At 45.3% G+C, this 19,587-nt stretch overlaps 1 protein-coding gene across 10 annotated transcripts in view; it reads left to right on the top strand.

Annotated features, from left to right (window-relative positions):
• RBM25 (RNA binding motif protein 25) overlaps window positions 1–7,137 on the top strand; it is a 100,854-nt gene extending 93,717 nt beyond the window's left edge. For all 10 annotated transcript variants that reach the window (XM_069731218.1, XM_069731160.1, XM_069731202.1 and 7 more), the window contains 3 exons: window positions 3,373–3,471; window positions 5,218–5,265; window positions 5,419–7,137. In XM_069731218.1, coding sequence (XP_069587319.1) covers window positions 3,373–3,471; window positions 5,218–5,265; window positions 5,419–5,511 — 240 coding nt within the window. In that variant the 3' untranslated portion in view covers window positions 5,512–7,137. The remainder of the gene's footprint in view (window positions 1–3,372; window positions 3,472–5,217; window positions 5,266–5,418) is intronic.
• Window positions 7,138–19,587: the final 12,450 nt, after the last annotated feature.

The raw sequence follows: 19,587 nt of genomic DNA, 5'->3' as shown, positions 1-19,587 counted from the left end.
GTCTGTGTCCTGTGTGCAAGGCTTCAATAAAATTGCCGCCGGAGGTGGCGCATGCGCAGATTAAGGTTTCAGCTCAGTAAATCTTTCACAGAACGGAAATCTCAATCTGTGCATCTGGCACCATTTTATTGAAATCACGCACACAGGACTCTTAACTCTCACTGGAAATGCGCCACCCTCTGATGGCGGCACAGAATTTTAAAAAGAAGGCAGGTCACTGAACAATCCGTGACCTGTACAAGAAGCAGAGGAGGCTGATGGGGGGGCGCTGAACCAGAAGACCCTGCCCCCACGTACCACCCTGAAGCACACAAGACTGTCATTTTATGAAAACTTCACAAGGTGCATATTCATTAGCCACTTCACATCAGGTATTAGATTAATTGCCATCACAGCGCCATTATGGCCGTGCCTTTAGTTAATTGGCCTAAATCCTGCTGACAGGTTAAATGACTTGATGGATCTGCCAGTGGCATATTATAAAGCAGGAGGAACAGAACCTATTGATGTATAGTTTTATGGGGTAAGATTCTGTGTAATTTACTGATCTCCTCTTATTCTGGGCATTACAAGGTCATTTTTAAAATACATACATAAAATGATTAGGTCCACCCATTGGACTCCTAAGCTTGAAGGAGCAAAGAATTGGATCAAAAAATAATAAATTAGAAGTTTTTTTGAATCCTCTTTAGTTCATTAAAACTATGTATGTTCGATTACTCCTCCACTTTGGTTATAATTGTATAGGTTGAAGTGTAGCCAATAGCACTTTTTTTCTTTGTTTTTTGTCTTTCAAAAAAATGACTTAACCCATTTTAATGTGAATAAAACTGTGGGCTCTTCATTTGTAAACTGTACATATGATTAACATATGCAAGTGCTTCTTACTAAATTAGAATTTCAGCAAAAAGTTAATTTCAGTTCTTCAATACAAAAAGTGAATCTCATATATTCTATAGAGTCATTACAGACAATGATCTATTTATTTCTGTTAACGTAGATTATGGCTTACAGCCAACGAGAACCCAAGTGTCATTATCTCAGTAATTTAGAATAATTAACATAAAACACCTGCAAAGACTTTCTAAGTGTCTAAAAAGGTCCCTTAAGGTACCATCACATTAAGCGACGCTGCAGCGATCTAGACAATGATCCCGATCGCTGCAGCGTCGCTGTGTGGTCGCTGGAGAGCTGTCACACAGACAGCTCTCCAGCGACCAACGATGCCGCGCTTAGTAACCCGATGTTTACCCTTGTTACCAGCGTAAACGTAAAAAAAACAAACACTACATACTTACATTCCGGTGTCTGTCCTCCGGCGCTGTGCTTCTCTGCACTGTCAGCGCCGGCCAGCCGTAAAGCAGAGCGGTGACGTCACCGCTGTGCTTTACGGCTGGCCGGCGCTCACAGCCTGTGCAGGAAAGCACAGCGCCGGGGGACAGACACCGGCATGTAAGTATATAGTGTTTGTTTTTTTCTACGTTTACGCTGGTTATCAGCGTAAACATTGGGTTACTAAGCGCGGCCCTGCGCTTAGTAACCCGATGTTTACCCTGGTTACCAGTGAAGACATCGCTGAATCGGCGTCACGCCGATTCAGTGATGTCTGCGGGAGGTATAGCGACGAAATAAAGTGCTGGACTTTCTGCTCCGACCAACGATGGCACAGCAGGATCCAGATCGCTGCTGCGTGTCAAACTGAACGATATCGCTAGCCAGGACGCTGCAACGTCACGGATCGCTAGCGATATCGTTCAGTGTGAAGGTACCTTAAGTCTGTTTCCGTAGGCTCCACAATTATGGCGAAGACTGGCTGACTTGACAGATGCCCAGAAGGCAGTCATTGACACACTCCACAAGGAGGGTAAGCCACAAAAGGTCATTGCTAAAGAAGCTGGCTGTTCAGAGTGCTGCATCCAAGCATATTAATGGAAAGTTAAGGGGAAGGAAAAAGTTTGGTAAAAGAGGTGAACAAGCAACCAGGATAACCACAGATTAGAAAGGATGGTTTTAGAAAAGGCCATTCAAAAATTTTGGGGAGATTCACAAGGAGTGGACTGCTGCTGGAGTCATTGCTTGAAGAGCCACCACACACAGACGTATCCAGGACATGGGCTGCAAGTATCGCATTCCTTGTGTCAAGCCACTCATGACTTATAGACAACGCCAGAAGTGTCTTATCTGGGCCAAGGAGAAAAGGAACAGGACTGTTGCTCAGTGGTCCAAGGTGTTCTTTTCAGATGAAAGTAAATGTTGCATTTAATTTGGAAATCAAGTTCCCAGAGTCTGGAGGAAGAGTGGAGAGGCCACAATCCAAGCTGCTTGAGGTCTAGTGTGAAGTTTCCAAAATCAGTGATGGTTTGGGGGGAGCCATGTCATCTGCTGGTGTAGGTCCACTGTGTTTTATCAAAACCAAAGTTAGCGCAGCCGTCTACAAGGAGATTTTAGAGCACTTCATTCTTCCATCTGCTGACAAGCTTTTTGAAGATGGAAAGTTCATACTTCAGCAGCACTTGGCACCTGTCCACACTGCGAAAAGTACCAATACCTGGTTGAAAAGCAACAGTATCACAATGCTTAATTGGCCAGGAAACTTGCCTGATCCAACAATGCAGACGAGCTGGAGGCTGCTATCAAAGCAACCTGGGCTTCCATAACACCTCAGCAGTGCCACAGGCTGATCGCCTTCATGCCACACCGCAGTGATGCAATAATTGATGCAAAAGGAGCCCCGACCAAGTATTGTGTGTATTTACTGAACATACATTTCAGTAGGCCAACATTTTGGATTTCTAATTTACTGAGATAATGACTTTTTGGATTTCATTGGCTGTAAGCCATAATCATTAACAGAAATAAACACTTGAAATAGATTACTCTGTTTGTAATGACTCTAAATATAGTTTCACTTTTTGTATTGAAGAACTGAAATTAACTTTTTGGTATTTTAATTTAGTGAGAAGCAGTTGTACTTGAACCTATTGCATCCCAAGAGTGTTGGCAAGTAGTGATGAGTAAACGTGCTCGAACAAGGTGTTACCCGAGCGTGCTTGAGTGCTAACAGTGTCTATAGCATGCTCATAAAATATGTTCATGTCCCTGCTGCTGTTCGACAGCCGCAACACATGCAGGGATTGTCTGTTTGTTAGGTAATCCCTGCATGTGTTGCGGATGCCAAACAGTGGCGAGACATGCAGCCGCTGGGACTCGAAACATATTTTTCGAGCACACTGAAGTCACTCGGTTAGCACACAAGCATATCCTGATAACACCTTATCAGTACACGTTCGCTCGCAAGTATTTTCAGTCGTGGTTATACAGATGACTTTTAATAATTTGTGATACAATTTCTCTAATTTGTGACGTCTTTAGACATTAATGGAGCGAAGAATTAGGCCCTGGATTAATAAGAAGATCATTGAATATATTGGCGAAGAAGAAGCTACCCTAGTTGATTTTGTGTGTTCCAAAGTAAGGAAAACTAAGAAATTGCTCCTTCTCTTATACAAGTGCCTTGGATATTTTTATTTTTATTAATTTGTAGAGTCCGCTTGTTTTTGGAATCTAGAGTTGTACTCTCCGCAGCTGTCTTTTTGACAGTTTCGTTACTGCATGATAACTTGTGAAGGAACGCTGCTGATCTCCGCTGCTTAAGTTTTCTATTATTACCAGGTCTTAGTACTGAGATTCCTAAGTAAATTACTGTGGTTATTCGATACTACTGTACAATGGTTTAATATTAAAGGGAACCTGTCACCCCGTTTTTTCAGATTGAGATATAAATACTGTTAAATAGGGCCTGCGCTGTGCGTTACTATAGTGTATGTAGTGTACCCTGATTCCCCACCTATGCTGAGAAATACATTACCAAAGTCGCCGTTTTCGCCTGTCAATCAGGCTGGTCAGGTCAGGTGGGCGTAGTGACATCGCTCTTTTCTTCCCCAGCTTTCCGTTGGTGGCGTACTGGTGTGCGCATGTCGCAGTGACGAATCCACTGCGCGCACGTGAAGAAGCAGCGCGCGATCTGCGCTGTTACCCCCTGTCATCGGTGGGGGCGGCCATCTTCCTGGGGCCGCGCGTGCGCAGATGGAGTGCTCTGCTGCACGGGGCTTCAGGAAAATGGCTTCGTCACTGCGACATGCGCACACCACTACGCCACCAACGGAAAGCTGGGGAAGAAAAGAGCGATGTCACCACGCCCACCCGACCTGACCAGCCTGATTGACAGGCGAAAACGGCGACTTTGGTAATGTATTTCTCAGCATAGGTGGGGAATCAGGGTACACTACATACACTATAGTAACGCACAGCGCAGGCCCTATTTAACAGTATTTATATCTCAATCTGAAAAAACGGGGTGACAGGTTCCCTTTAAAATGTTAATATTGGCCCTTAGTTGCACCTTAGGAACAATTTTAAATCAAATTCAAGATAAAAAAAAAACAAAAAAACTTAAGTCTTGATGATGATTGATTGGCCTGTCATATACGTCCTGCTCTGTAATAAGAAATGATTGGGTAGATCCTTTACTGAAGTTCAACCTTTCAGTCATTACAAAAGTTTTTCTCTACTGTGCTATTGATAAATCATTATTTTCAGATCAGTAGGGGGTCTGACACCCCCACTGATCAGCTGTTTTTGCAGCTCCAGCAGGCGCTGGATGTATAGAACTCCAACTCTTCATCACATGGTTTACTATCCACTTCCGGATCGTGCAGATTGGCTTTTATTATCAGATGACACCCCGCTAATAAATATTGCTGACCTATCCCTATATCAGGGTTGTTAACCTTTTTAATGTGCATGACTATTGTTTTATGATAACCGTGCAGTTTAAACAGGCTGCCGATAGCCTGATAAATGAGCCACATGTTTGCTTGTTTGGTGACATGATTTTTAGGTTCTCCCAAAAGAGAATCATTCCCGGCTGCACATGTCCCTATATAAACAGGGTTCGCCCTGCTCGGCCTGTGCGCACCAAGCGGCCTGTTACAGACCGCCCAGTTTGCATCTGATGCTTGTTTCGCCTGTATAAACGGACTGTTAAGCGAACACCGATTGATGAATATTTGCCTATCAGCGGGTGTTTAGTTACAAAATCTGTAATTGTAAACGCACCCTTAGTTTCAACCCCAAAGGTTCTTATGAAATGTTTGAGGAAGTTGGGTAACTAATATTACATTATGGATATTTGACTGTTTTTTTTTCACTTGATAGGTAATGGCTCACAGTTCACCTCAAAGCATTCTAGACGATGTTGCCATGGTAAGTATTTTTTTCCCTGTGTGATTGCACATGTTTAAGTTCATAATTGTTTGGAAATCTGTTAATGGGAATTATTTATTCCTTATTTGCAGATTTTTTTTATTATTTTTTGTGTAACAGTTTGTTTGTTTTTTTTCTTTTCCCGTCCCACAGGTGCTGGATGAAGAAGCAGAAGTATTCATAGTAAAAATGTGGAGGCTACTAATATACGAAACGGAAGCAAAGAAAATTGGTCTTGTGAAATAAAGCACATTGGCGCATAATTTAAAAAATTCATATTCTGAAATTACATCTTTGCCGTAATTTGAACATTGAAGAGCAAGTATATTGCAATCCCAGATTTCTGCAGATGCTCAGAACTCCACAGTTTTCAGACTCCTGTAAGATCGGGCCTTTCGTGTAGACAATGTGATTTTTATTTCTCCCCCCCCCCCCCCCCCCCTTCCCCATTTAATAGTAACCTCTCAGCTATTGGACTCTTAAAGATCGTCATCACAGTATTTAGGCATACAAGTAAACCAGCGTGGCAACTGGTACGGTTAAAAAAAAAAAAAAAAACTACAGCTGCTGTAAAGTAGCATCTCGTGGCATTTTTCAAGTCCATGTTCATATTAAAACTTCCAATTTTTCCAAACTGTTTGCACTTATGCTCCATGCCTCTTGTACATATGAAGAACAGACTTCTGATTCACTTGTGATTTTTAGCATTTGAAGACTGGTCTGCTTTTCTGATTTTACACAACCCCCTACTTTATTCTATTATGTGGTAATCTTACATGTTGTCTCTACCGAATCAAACATGAAGGAGGTGTAAAGACTCTTGTTCTCTATGGGACTGGATCCACGCGATGTAATATGCCGATGTTGAGGCTGTCTCTCCCTCTGGTGTTTCTGTAGTATACAGTTTTCTTGCAGTTGTGATACATATCGCTAGATGCCCAAGGTCAAAATAAGGCAACATTTTGTCACTTTCAGACATAACCTTTCTTCACACAGTACTGTTTTGCTGATTTTTGTTTTGGATTTGGCTTACAAGGAAAAAGAAACCTCAAAACTGAGTGAGTGCATCGGAGCTGCTTTTTTTTTTTCATCTGATAAACCACCTGTTCATTTGTTGTAATACCTTGAAAAAGGGCTGCAACCTGTTGTCTTATATAGACACTTTTGTTTCTCTTGACATTTTTACTCCCTTTTTAATATCCATCATTTAATGAGCAACCGAAAAAAGCTGAATATCAAGACCGTTTTATTTTTCCACAAATATATGAATGTTTGTTAAATCATTAGTCACAGATTTTCATTGGATGTATTTGGCAATAAGTCCAATAACTCTGTAACATAAATAAGATTTTTATTTTATCCTGATTGACCCCCTGAAAAGGAAGATAAGTGTTTGGGATGGAAGCTGGGGGGGGGCTTCTCAATGCTGCCGTGTGACTCGAACACAGATCGGTATCTATTAAATAACCTGCTGTAAAATCTAGTGCTCTTCTCTTTTGGTACAGTACTTTTGGGGAAATGAACCTCGTGCAGTCAGTTATCGGCTTGCGTCCATCAGCATGTGCTCGGGATAAACATTGTAATCCCCATTCACAGAGATGAGTTGCTAGATCTCGCTATACTCTATATAGTCGTATTGTACAGCTGACCAATATTTATTTTCTATTGGGACGGATTAACCATTGAACCTAAAACTGCTGTTTTTTTATTGTAAAACTGCTGCGATATCAGTTATTGTATTTAAAAAAATAAACATTGGTTTGTCTAATGTGGAAGCTGTGATCCGATTGCCAGACAACTTGCATTTGGAAATTGTCAAGCCATTAAAGGCTTATTCTGTATATAATTCAACATTAAAATGTATATATTTGATATGTGCGCTTAGTCTTTATAGGTTTCCTGACATCTGTGTTACTAAATGCTTATGTTGTCCATGATCTAGCAATGTTAAAACATTTTTTTCTTAAAACTTTGTATTGTGCCGTTCCTCTGTTGCTCTTCAAAATGGAGGTGTTTTTAAAAAAAAAAAAAAAGTAAGATTTTGGGTACTCATTGTAAAATCTTTCTCGGAGCCTTCATTGGGGGGACACAGGAAACCATGGGTGTATGCTGCTGCCACTAGGAGGTTGACACTATGCAAAAAAAAGGGTTAGCTCCTCCCCAGCAGTATATACCCAACTGGCAGAAAACTAATCAGTTGGTGAGAAAGCAGTAGAAGAGTAGAGAGCATAACACGACTGTAACAGATAAGAGAATCCTGTAAGACATAGAGTACCCAATTAAGAACCCAAGGGAACCACTGGGGGCTGGTAGGGGGGACCAGAGTGAGCAGCTCCCTGAATGAGTGTTTTGAGCTGTCGGCAAACCGCCAAATTCCTTTGGAACAAAATGGACAGAGCCAACGTTTGTCCCTTAATGGAACGAAGGGACAGTCTGGACTCCAGACCCGATTACAGAAAAGACAAAATGGATGGGAGGTGAAAAACAATTGGAGCGATCTGATGGGACTCACACCAGCGGAAAAAAATGCTTTCCATGTACGGTTGTAGATGCGAGAGGATGAAGGCTTCCTTGCTTTAATCATGGTCTGGATGACCTGATCAGAGAACCCAGCCGACTTCAAAACTGCGGCTTCAACAGCCATGCCGTTAAATTGAGCGACTGAGAACTCAGGTGGAAGAGGGGCCCCTACACGGCGTGTCCGCTAGAAGGTTGACCAACTTTGCGTACCAGGGTCTTTGTGGCCAAGCCGGGGCAATGAGTATGAAGGGTATTCCCTCTGCGTTTATCTTTTTAATTACCCTGGGGATCAGCTGTAGAGGTGGGAATGGAAGGGAGAACTGTGCCCAGGGCATCGCTAGTTCATCGGATCCGATCGCTAGCAGATTGCGAGATCTGGACACAAACTGACGAACCTTGTGGTTGAGTCTGGGCACCATGAGGTCGACTTCCGGAGTCCCCCATCTGAGACAGATCCTGTGAAAGACTGACAGATTTAGTGACCATTCACCTGTGGTGAGACCCTCTCGGCTGAGAAAGTCTGCCGCCCAATTTTAGATTCCTGGGATGTGCACCGCGGAAATTGCTGGGACATTCTGCTCAGCCCAGGACAGGATCTGAGCGACCTCTGACATCATTGCCCTACTTCGAGTTCCCCCTTGATGGTTGACATAACGCCACCGCCGTGGCATTGTCGGACTGAACTCGAATTGTACATCCGTGAAGAAGATCCAGCCAATGAAGCAGGGCGAGAAATATTGCTCGGAGTTCCAGAATGTTGATCGGAAGGGATGATTCCTGAGATGATCACTGACTCTGGACAGTCAAATCTTGGAACACTGCTCCCCAGCAAAGAAGGCTGGCGTCCGTTGTTACTATCTTCCAACTAATGAGAAGAAAAGACCTCCCGTGATGGACCGACTGGGAACACTCCCACCTTTTCAGGGACTGCTTTATCCGTGGGTGGATTGAGACAAACCGATCCAGGGAACAGGTCGACTTGTCCTATCTCGTCAGAAGGAAGAGTTGGAGAGTACGCGTGTGACACTGAGCAAACGAAACGGCTTACATTGAAGCAACCATCTTGCCTAGAAAGCTCATGCAGAAGCGGGGAGAGCAGCCTCTGAGGGACCGAACTCCGCGCATAAGTGCTAGAGACTTTTCCTTGGGTAGGAAAATCTTAGCTTGTCGAAGAGCATTTACAGACGATGGACCGGGATCAGAGAGTCTTCGCAGTGTTGACAATCCAGCCGAGACGAGAGTGTCCAGAGTGATCTGCAGACTCACCTTGCACGCCGAGGGGGTTGTGGCCTTGAGGAGGATGTCGTCCAGCTAGGGAATGATGAGGATGGCCCCTGCAGCGTAGAATGGCCATCGCTGTTGCCTTTACTTTCGTCAAAACTGGGGGTGTTGGCTAAGCCAAACGGCAGCACTGTGAATTGGAAATGAAGACCCTGAATGGCGAATTAAAGGAATCTCTGGTGTGGGGGAAAAATGGGAATGTGCACCGAGCAGAGAAATTCCTCTGGCTCCATGGAGGCTATTACAGATCAAAGGGACTCCATCTTGAAGTGACACACACACATATTTGTTTAGTAATTTGAGGTCCAGGATGGGACAAGCTGAGCCGTCCTTTTTTGGAACCACAAACAGGTTTGAATAAAAACCTGAGAAGTGTGGGAACGGAGGCGATGATGCCGGCCTTGAGGAGGGAGTTGATTAACTTGAAAAACCCGGAATGAGCGAGGCATTGTTCAGTGGACGGGACTCAAAAAAAACAAAACACCGAAATCGAGGGAGAGTAGAAAACTATCTTTTAACCATAGGAGACAACGTGTCAGACCCAGGTGTCGTCTACTGCGGATAGCCACTCATCCCAAAACTGAAGGAGGAGACCGCCCACCGTGAGAGACTTCCCACGTGGGGATGACCTGTCATGCTGAGGAGAATCTGTTGGTGCCTGACCTGGAAGGCCAGCGTTGAGCAGGTCTTGAACGCCAGGTCAAGGTTGGCTTAAAAAAGTCTTTTCCTTTGTTGACGCACTGGGGATTTGTCCTGTCGGGGTTACTTTGTGGTGGGAACCTCCGAAAGGAATGAAAAAGAACTGCAACGGGGCGGACTTTTGACTCTGTTGTGGTAGAGATGTACTCTTCCCTCCCGTGGCATTGGAAATTGTCTTGTCCAGCTCTTCTCCAAAGAGATGAGAACCATGGAAAGGAAGACCCGTGAGGGACTTATTTGAAGCAGAGTCCGCGTTCCAGGCTTTCAACCAAAGGACCCTGCCAATGGTGATGTTGCCGGCTGCTAGGGCTGAACAGGCGGCTGCATCAAGGGACGCGATCAAGAGATATTTTCCCACGTGGCCGATTTGGTCTGCCAGCTCATCTGCAGGGGCACCATCGACTATACCCTGACAGATGTTTTGCCCAGGCAGAGAGTAGACTGCCTTGGCTACCCAGTGAGCCGCAAAGGGCGGGCAGAGGGAAGAACCCGCGGCCTCAAAGGTGGACTTGGCCAGAGATTCAATGTGTCTGTCGGAGGGTTCCTTTAAGGATGAACCGGCAGACAGAGACCGGAGGGTCCACTGAAGGAGACGCTGTCACTTGTCAAGCAGGTCAGGTTCAAAAAGATACAGGGCACTCATGTGTTTTCGTCTCTCGAAATGCTTGTCTAGTTGCTGCCATTTCACTGCAAAGATCCTGTTGAACTCGTGGTTGGCAAAGGCATGGGGAGGGTGCTTAATTTTCCAGAAAGACAGTCTGCTCAGAGGGAGCGATCTCTTAATGTTAAGAATCTCATTAACGCCGACAATTAAACTATCCATCGTGTCATGCAGTTTGGAGACCTGTGCGGGGTCCAGATCTGAATCTGACTCAGAACGTAGGTCTGACTCTAGCACCTCTGGAGCGTCGGATGAGGGAGAGAACTGGAGGACGGTGATGGAGATGTTGTGCTGGTTGGTGAACTAATGCGGGTGCGCTTTTTTTGGAACTTCTTGATATGCGAGGGGTTAACAGCCGACGCATCTGAGGAGGGTAATTGTGACCCGCTGGCAGGATCAGGAAGCCTTTCCAACCGTGCGGGGGGGGGGATTGATGAGAGCTGGGATAGGACCGGATGCCAGCTATTTTACTCCTTGGTCTAGAATCCTTAAAAATGTTACATGGAATACCTGTCCTAAAGATCCTGCATCCCTCTTTGCAAACTGGTCCTGGAAGACGGACTTGCATGGTAGACCTCTGGGCCACTGAATGTCTTTGGTGGCCGTCGGGTACCGATTCAGTCTTCCTACCCTGCATGACTGGCTCTGGAGGGCGGGCGGTGCAGGGAGTAGTGGCAAAGTACCAGTATGCATCTTCTATTTTGCGGATGCTCCAAACACTCTTGATGTGTTAGGGGGCATGGGGTCCTGCCTTGTAGACACGAGAGGGTACAGTAGTGATGCAATTCCACACTGTGCTCCTGGTCTCTAGTGGGGAGAGCGGTGTGACCAATTACACTGTCGCCCATATCACAAGCTGTATCTGAAAAATAGAAATCATTAATAAAACATAACAAAAAACCTAAGGTAGAAACGGGGACTGAGGGCAGCCCTGTGTTCACCTCCTACCGGTACTAAGCTAAAACTGATTAGCTTTTTGCCAGTTGGTGGTAATATACTGCAGGGGAGGAGCTAACCTTTTTTTTTTTTTTTTTGCATAGTGTCAACCTCCTAGTGGCGGCAGCAGCAGCAGCATACACCATGGTTTTCTGTGTCACCCAATGAAGCGAAAGAGAAAAGCTATTTAGCCACTTAAAGGGGAAAAAACAAAAAACTAAAAGGTATAAAATGTTCCAAGTAATTCTCAACCTACCCATCTCTTCTTGTCTAGGGTTAACCATCATCATCTGCTGAATCGATGTACTTTCTGCTTAGTGTAGATGAACAGGCAATCACTGGTGGGTAATTAGCAGCAGCAGTTGTATATCCACCCAGATGGAGCAAGAAACACTGCTTAGGTTTCCACTCCCTTTGACAATGGGCAGTAGATTTGCATATAGTCACTTTTTGGGGGTGACTTTAAAAGCCTCTTTTCAAAGACCCTGTAAAGAGCCTCTCCATTTGATTCTGCTTGTTAAATGGTTGATATTAACTTTTAGGATTGCTTCTTTCGAAAAGGTGGCATTAGTTAGTCCTCTTCCTCTGTGAAGACGTTATTTGCTTATTTGATTTCCCTGATAACCATTGCAGGGCCTATAAGTCTCCTTACACCAGCATGTCACTCTCCACAAGGAGAATGTTACCCCTTAGGTCTCTTGCAGAAAGCTGACAATTTTTTCACACTCTCAAGAAAATCTCTCGCCACGGCAAAATGTGGCATATTTGTCTTTGGAATAAAAAAATGTTGGCTTGATTGCCAGCAACACTTATAAAAAAATAAAACCCTCGATGACTGAGCAGGCAGAGAGTGCGAACATGGGTTACAAAACTTTTCTGTCCATGAGTACTTCCTATTGCAGAACATCAAGAGGCTTCCAAGACCATACACACACCTATGTTTCCAAGTGAAGACTGCACATGTTCTTGGTTAGAGAGGCATCCTATAGAAGTTTTGTACAATGTCTCTATCCATAGTATAGAGGTTGCTGGGGGTCCGACTGCAGGATCCCCTGTGATCTTAGCTATACAGAATCCTCAATGATCAATAAATTGTTTCCTAACTTAGAAGCTTGGTAAAACTCTTTGCAGATGTAGAATTAATCATGGTCTTGTGATTTAGGGTAGGTTCACACTGGGCGTTTTTGCGGCGTTTTTTTTTCTCCAGCAAAACCTGATCATCTTAGCAGGAAAGAAGCTGCGCCAAAAATGCAGGTTTTCGTGTGTTTTTTTTTTTCTTTGTGCATGCCCATATAGTTGAGTGCACACAGAGAAAAACAACTTCCTGTAGATAGATAGAATAGATACATTACCTGCGGTATCCTCTTCCCTGGCATTTTCCCACGGTGCAGAGGTTACCTCAGGTCAGGCTGTGAGGGAGCGCAGGCTCGGTGACATCACCGCTAGTTACTGAGCATGCGCCCACTCCGTCTCATTCATTCCCCAGTCGCTTACAGCCGGGAGCGGTAGCATTAGCATCGCTCCTGGTTGTAGGCTTTATTTCCCCCAGATACTGCGTTGGACACTCGTTATATCGGACTACGATGGATCAGGGAGTATACTTTTGCTTTTTTATTTTATTTTTATTACAGAAGATCGAGGGCTTCGCCTTGGAATGGCAGAACAATAAAAAGATGGTCAAATCTGTGTGGTTTATTTCATTAAAAGACTTTTTTCTGCATGTGTTTATTTAACCCTTTAACTAGTATAGGATTAGTAATGGATAGGTGTCTTATTGATGCCTCTCCATTACTAAGCCAGCCTAATGTCACCTTACAATAGCAGCCAAGCCCCAGAATTGGCGTATTTAATAGATTCACTTTTTCTGGGTAGCTGCGGGCTGCTACTTTTAGGCTGGGGGGCCTATATCAATAGCCCCTTACCAACCTAAGAATACCAGCCCACAGCCGTGAGCTTTAGCAAGGCTAGTTGTCAAAAATGGGGAGAACACCACTCTGTTTTTTTAAAGGGACACTGTCACCTGAATTTGGAAGGAACAATCTTCAGCCATGGAGGCGGGGTTTTTGGGTTTTTGATTCACCCTTTCCTTACCCGCTGGCTGCAATATTGGATTGAAGTTCATTCTCTGTCCTCCATAGTACATGCCTGCACAGTGCAATCTTGCATTGCGCAGGCGTGTACTATGGTGGACAGAGAATGAACTTCAATCCAATATTGCAGCCAGCATGCAAGGAAAGGGTGAATCAAACACCCAAAAACCCCGCCTCCATGGCTGAAGATTGTTCCCTCCAAATTCAGGTGACAGTGTCCCTTTAATTATTTAAATAGTTAAACAAAGTGAGGACCCCTCTATTCTTGATAACTATCCTTGCTGAAGCTGACAGCAGGGGATTGCAGCCCCCAGCTGTGAGTTTTGTCTGGCTGGCAGGGGTGTATTAAGGGTAGCCAGGGCCCCGGGCTGTTCAGACACTGTGGGCCCCCTTGTCATGTGATGGGGTCATCCTATACCTGAACCAGATTATTCCAGAAAAATAATTGCTGTGTGAAACGATAACCTGTCAAACATCCATTGATCTAGTCAATTTACCCTTCAGTTCAGCATATAGTATACAGTGTATAGTGTCAGTGTATAGGTAACACTGACTCACCAGTGACGTCTCTAGGTGAAGTCTTTTATCCAGCACAGACCGCCATCACTTCATCCAGCCAGGACTCGTCTCTGCAGGAAATAACAGTTATTTTGAGCTCCGCTTGTAGAACACATTACTTAATTTTTCCCAACTTCTACATACACCGCATGAAGAAAAAGAGGCGACATAGTGTCACTCTACACAGTAACAGGACAGCCCCCCCATTTAAAACAGTGTCCTCAAAAAATAAAATAAATACATCACTGCAGTAATAATATCCCTTAATTAGCCCCTATGGTAGTAATAATAATATCCCCCATCCTGGCCCCATGTATCTCTTTCCTGGCTCCAGCCATATGTTCTCCCATCCTGCCCTCATGAGTATCCATCCTGCCCTCATGAGTATCCATCCTGCCCCATATGATCTCCCCATCCTGCCTCATGATCCTGCATGATCTGTCTCCAATCCTGCCCCATGTCTTTCATTCTGCCCTGTGTCTCCAATCATGCCCCGTCTCTACATTCTGCCCATGTCTCCAGTCCTGCCCCCAGTGTGTCCAGCATCTCTGCCCCCGATGTGTCCAGCATCTCTGCCCCCGATGTGTCCAGTATCCTGCCCTCAATGTGTCCAGCATTCTGCCCCCAGCGTGTCCAGCATCCTGCCCCCAAAATGTCCAGCATGTTACCCCCAGTGTGTCCAGCATTCTGCCCCACTGTGTCCAGCAATCTGCCCCAGTGTCTCCAATATTGCCCCAGTGTGTCCAGCAATCTGCCCCAGTATGTCCAGCATATTGCCCCAGTGTGTCCAGCAATCTGCCCCAGTGTCTTGCCTCCAGCATATTGCCCCCAATGTGTCCAGCAATCTGCCCCAGTGTCTCCAGCATTGCCCCCAGTGTGTCCAGCAATCTGCCCCAGTGTCTCCAATATTGCCCCAGCATATTGCCCCAGTGTGTCCAGCAATCTGCCCCAGTGTCTCCAGCATTGCCCCCAGTGTGCTCAGCAATCTGCCCCAGTGTGTCCAGCATTGCCCCCAGTGTGTCCAGCAATCTGCCCCACTCTCCAGCATTGCCCCAGTGTGTCCAGCATATTGCCCCGGGCCCCCCGAATTGCCGTTTGCAAAAAAACGAGTTCTCACCTGACCGGCGCTCCAGCGGCGACCTCCCTCCAGCAGCGCAGACTCGCCGGCAACGTGTGCGCTGTGCCTGCGTCCGACTTCAGCTGCAGATGAGACAGGGCCCGATGCAGGCCCCCTCTGCCCACCGGGCCAATACCGCAGTCAGGGCAGTAATGCCCTGATGGCGGCGGGCAATCTGAGCGGTAGCCCAGGGCCACCCCACACAACTCGGACCAATGTTATTCAATAGGTGACATTCCATTTGCGATTTTTTTTTTTCTCAGCCGAAATCGGACTGAGAAAAAAATCGCAGCATGCTGCGTATTGCTGCGATTCTCGGACTAGACTCGCCAATGCAAGTCAATGGGTGCAAGAAAAAAAACGCACAGCACTCGCACCATGCTGTCCAATTTTTACGCACCGGTGTCCTTTGAAAAGCCGGCAATTCAGCGCAGTGTGCAGTAAAATCACACTGACAGGTTAGATTAGATATATACACATAGAATAGGTATATATACATATACATATGTCAAGGAGACACCTATATATTTATATTTAATGCAGCGCTAGATAGCTTAAAAGCCGGTAATTCAATTGCCGGCTTTTGCGATCTCCTTCACAAACCCGACATATGAGACATGGTTTACATACAGTAAACCATCTCATATCCCCCTTTTTTTTTTTTTGCATATTCCACACTACTAATGTTAGTAGTGTGTATGTGCAAAATTTGGGCGCTCTAGCTATTAAATTAAAGGATTAAATCGCGGAAAAAATTGGCATGGGCTCCCACGCAATTTTCTCCGCCAGAGCGGTAAAGCCAGTGACTGAGGGCAGATATTAATAGCCTGGAGAGGGTCCATGGTTATTGCCCCCCCCCCCCCCCCGGCTAAAAACATCTGCCCCCAGCCACCCCAGAAAAGGCGCATCTGGTAGATGCGCCTATCCTGGCACTTGGCCTCTCTCTTCCCATTCCCGTGTAGCAGTGGGACATGGGGTAATGAAGGGTTAATGTCACCTTGCTATTGTAAGGTGACATTAAGCCAGGTTAATAATGGAGAGGCGTCAATTATGACACCTATCCATTATTAATCCAATTGTATGAAATGGTTAAAAAACACACACATTATTACAAAGTATTTTAATTAAATAAATACACAGGTTTTTGTAATATTTTATTATCCTGGTAATCCACCTGAAGACCCTCGTTCTGTAAAAAAGGTAAAATAAAAAACAATATCCCATACCTTCCGATGATCAGTCTCGTCCCACGCTGTAAATCCATCTGAAGGGGTTAACTAATTTTACAAGCAGAAGCTCTGCTAAAGCATCTGTGCTCCTGCCTGTAAAACCCCTTGGAATGAATGGAATGTAGGTCAATGACCTGTAGTTACCTTCAGTCGCGGTGATGCGCCCTCTGTTGGATGTCCTCATATGAACTCGAGCCTGGGGACTTTACAGAATATTTTCCCATATTTCATTAAAATACTTTGTAATAATGTGTGTGTGTGTGTGTTTTTTAACCATTTCATACAATTGGATTAATAATGGATAGGTGTCATAATTGACGCCTCTCCATTATTAACCTGGCTTAATGTCACCTTACAATAGCAAGGTGACATTAACCCTTCATTACCCCATGTCCCACCGCTACACGGGAATGGGAAGATAGAGGCCAAGTATCAGAATAGGCGCATCTACCAGATGCGCCTTTTCTGGGGTGGCTGGGGGCAGATGTTTTTAGCTGGGGGGGGGGGGGGGGGGGTAATAACCATGGACCCTCTCCAGGCTATTAATATCTGCCCTCAGTCACTGGCTTTACCACTCTGGCGGAGAAAATTGCACGGGAGCCCACGCCAATTTTTTCCGCGATTTCACCCTTAACCTTCGTCAGGCTGCATAATTTTACAACGTTAACAGGCTGCAGAGGTACAATTGTACCTTCATATATATATTTTATTGAAATTTGGCCAATATATTCTGGACCAAAACTGCAGAGATGTCACGAAATTTCAGCCCTCTACGGCTTTTCGGAAAAAAAATTATTGCAATTTTAAAACGGAACAGTTACAATTGTTACTCAGCCGGACGAAGGTTAAATTTAATAGCTAGAGCGCCCAAATTTTGCACATACACACTACTAACAGTAGTGTGGAATATGCAAAAAAAAAAAAAAGATATGAGATGGTTTACTGTATGTAAACCATGTCTCATATCATGTCGGGTTTGTGAAGGAAATACCGGCTTTTAAGCTATCTAGCGCAGCATTAAATATAAATATATATAGGTGTCTCCCTGACATATATACACATAGAATAGGTGGTATATACATATATATATCTACTCTAACCTGTCAGTAGAATAGGTGGTATATACATATATATATCTACTCTAACCTGTCAGTGTGATTTTACTGTACACTGCGCTGAATTACCAGCTTTTCAAAAGACCCGTGCGTAAAAATCGCACAGCAATACGGATGTCATACGGATGTTGCGATAAAAAAATCGCATGACAATCGCATACGTTACATCCGTTTTTTCGGTCCGTAAATCGGACCGTTTTTTTTCTCTCAAGTGGAAAGGAGCCCTTAGGGGGGAACCCACGCCGGGTTTTTTTTTTTTGTTTTTTGTTTTTTTTTAACTTTATAGCACAAGATCGGCAGATGAATACTCCTATTCGCCGCTTCTGCTGTCACTGTAATTAGTGTTAGCAGGTGTCAGATGATGGGATCAGTAGTCCCATCAGCTGACACCAGTGATTCGAGGTGAATTTACACCTCCGATCACAGCTGATCGCTCCCCGTTGTCTTCTGACAGCGTGGGAACTGCTGCTCTCTGACCGGCGGGGAGGATTTCCCTGCCGATCAGAAGCTGTGTTTGCCGCGCTGTAATACATATAACAGCGTGTCAAACACTGTAACGTCGGACCCCCTATTCAAGTGAATGACAGGCAGCTGGATGACAGGCTGCATGAACGCATCATGCAGCCTGCCATCTAGATGTAGCAGAGCCGAGTGTGACGTCACATCCGGCTCTCCTTGACTTTTCTGCAGTAAATACGCTGCAAGAAAAGTCAACCTTGCATATTTGCAGCGTTTTTCACCATCCATTCAAGTCAATGGGTGAAAAACGCTGAAAGAAGTGACATGCCCTATGTAAAAAAAAAAAAAAGCTTCAAAGCACAAAATACTGATCACACAAAATTTTACCCAATGTGTGCATTAGATTTCTGAAATCTCATAGGCTTTGCTGGTACTGTACAAAGCAGCTGAAAATTAGCATTAAAAAAATGCCATGTGTGAACTTGCCCTTATTGCGAGATCAAAAGCAGCTTAGAGTTTTGTAAAACTTAAATTATCTTGCTAGCAATGGGGTAGATACACACGTGGTTTCGGTGAGGTTGAAAACCCGCACATTTGGTTTTTGGGCACAAGATTTGTACTGTTGCAAAAAGTTTATTTTACTGTATCTTTTACCTGTGCCCACAAAAAATAAACGTCCAAAGAATGCATTGTAAGATCACAGCTCATAGCCGTAAAACCACATCCCGATTTCAATAACACCTCAACTACCACTCTGTTCTCACACCATGGTAATTGTAATGCTTTTTATTTTTGTGTAGTGGTGAGATGTTGCAGTGCAGCAAAATTGATTATATAAAACTAGCTATTGAACCCGTTCTACGCCCGGGTGGCGAGCATTTATATTGGTATATGGTCTCCATCCTGGTATGTGCTGCTCCATCCTGCGCCCCCATCCTGTCATGTGCTGCTCCCATCCTGCGCCCCCGTTCTGTCATGTGCTGCTCCCATCCTGCGCCTCCATTCTGTCATTTGCTGCTCCCATCCTGCGCCCGTTCTGTCATTTGCTGCTCCCATCCTGCGTCCCCGTTCTGTCATTTGCTGCTGCCATCCTGCGCCCGTTCTGTCATGTGCTGCTGCCATCCTGCGCCCGTTCTGTCATGTGCTGCTGCCATCCTGCGCCCGTTCTGTCATGTGCTGCTGCCATCCTGCGCCCGTTCTGTCATGTGCTGCTGCCATCCTGCGCCCGTTCTGTCATGTGCTGCTGCCATCCTGCGCCCGTTCTGTCATGTGCTGCTGCCATCCTGCGCCCGTTCTGTCATGTGCTGCTGCCATCCTTCGCCCGTTCTGTCATGTGCTGCTGCCATCCTTCGCCCGTTCTGTCATGTGCTGCGGCCATCCTTCGCCCGTTCTGTCGTGCTGCTGCCATCCTGCGCCCGTTCTGTCATGTGCTGCTGCCATCCTGCGCCCGTTCTGCATTTGCTGCTCCCATCCTGCGCCCGTTCTGTCATGTGCTGCTGCCATCCTGCGCCCGTTCTGTCATGTGCTGCTGCCATCCTTCGCCCGTTCTGTCATGTGCTGCTGCCATCCTTCGCCCGTTCTGTCATGTGCTGCGGCCATCCTGCGCCCGTTCTGTCATGTGCTGCTGCCATCCTGCGCCCGTTCTGTCATGTGCTGC

The sequence above is a fragment of the Ranitomeya imitator genome, chromosome 1 (genome assembly GCF_032444005.1).
Source record: "Ranitomeya imitator isolate aRanImi1 chromosome 1, aRanImi1.pri, whole genome shotgun sequence".
In the NCBI taxonomy this organism is placed as follows: Eukaryota; Metazoa; Chordata; class Amphibia; order Anura; family Dendrobatidae; genus Ranitomeya; species Ranitomeya imitator.
The sequence above is the reverse complement of the archived record's forward strand: the minus strand, read 5'-3'. Positions and strand labels throughout refer to the sequence as shown.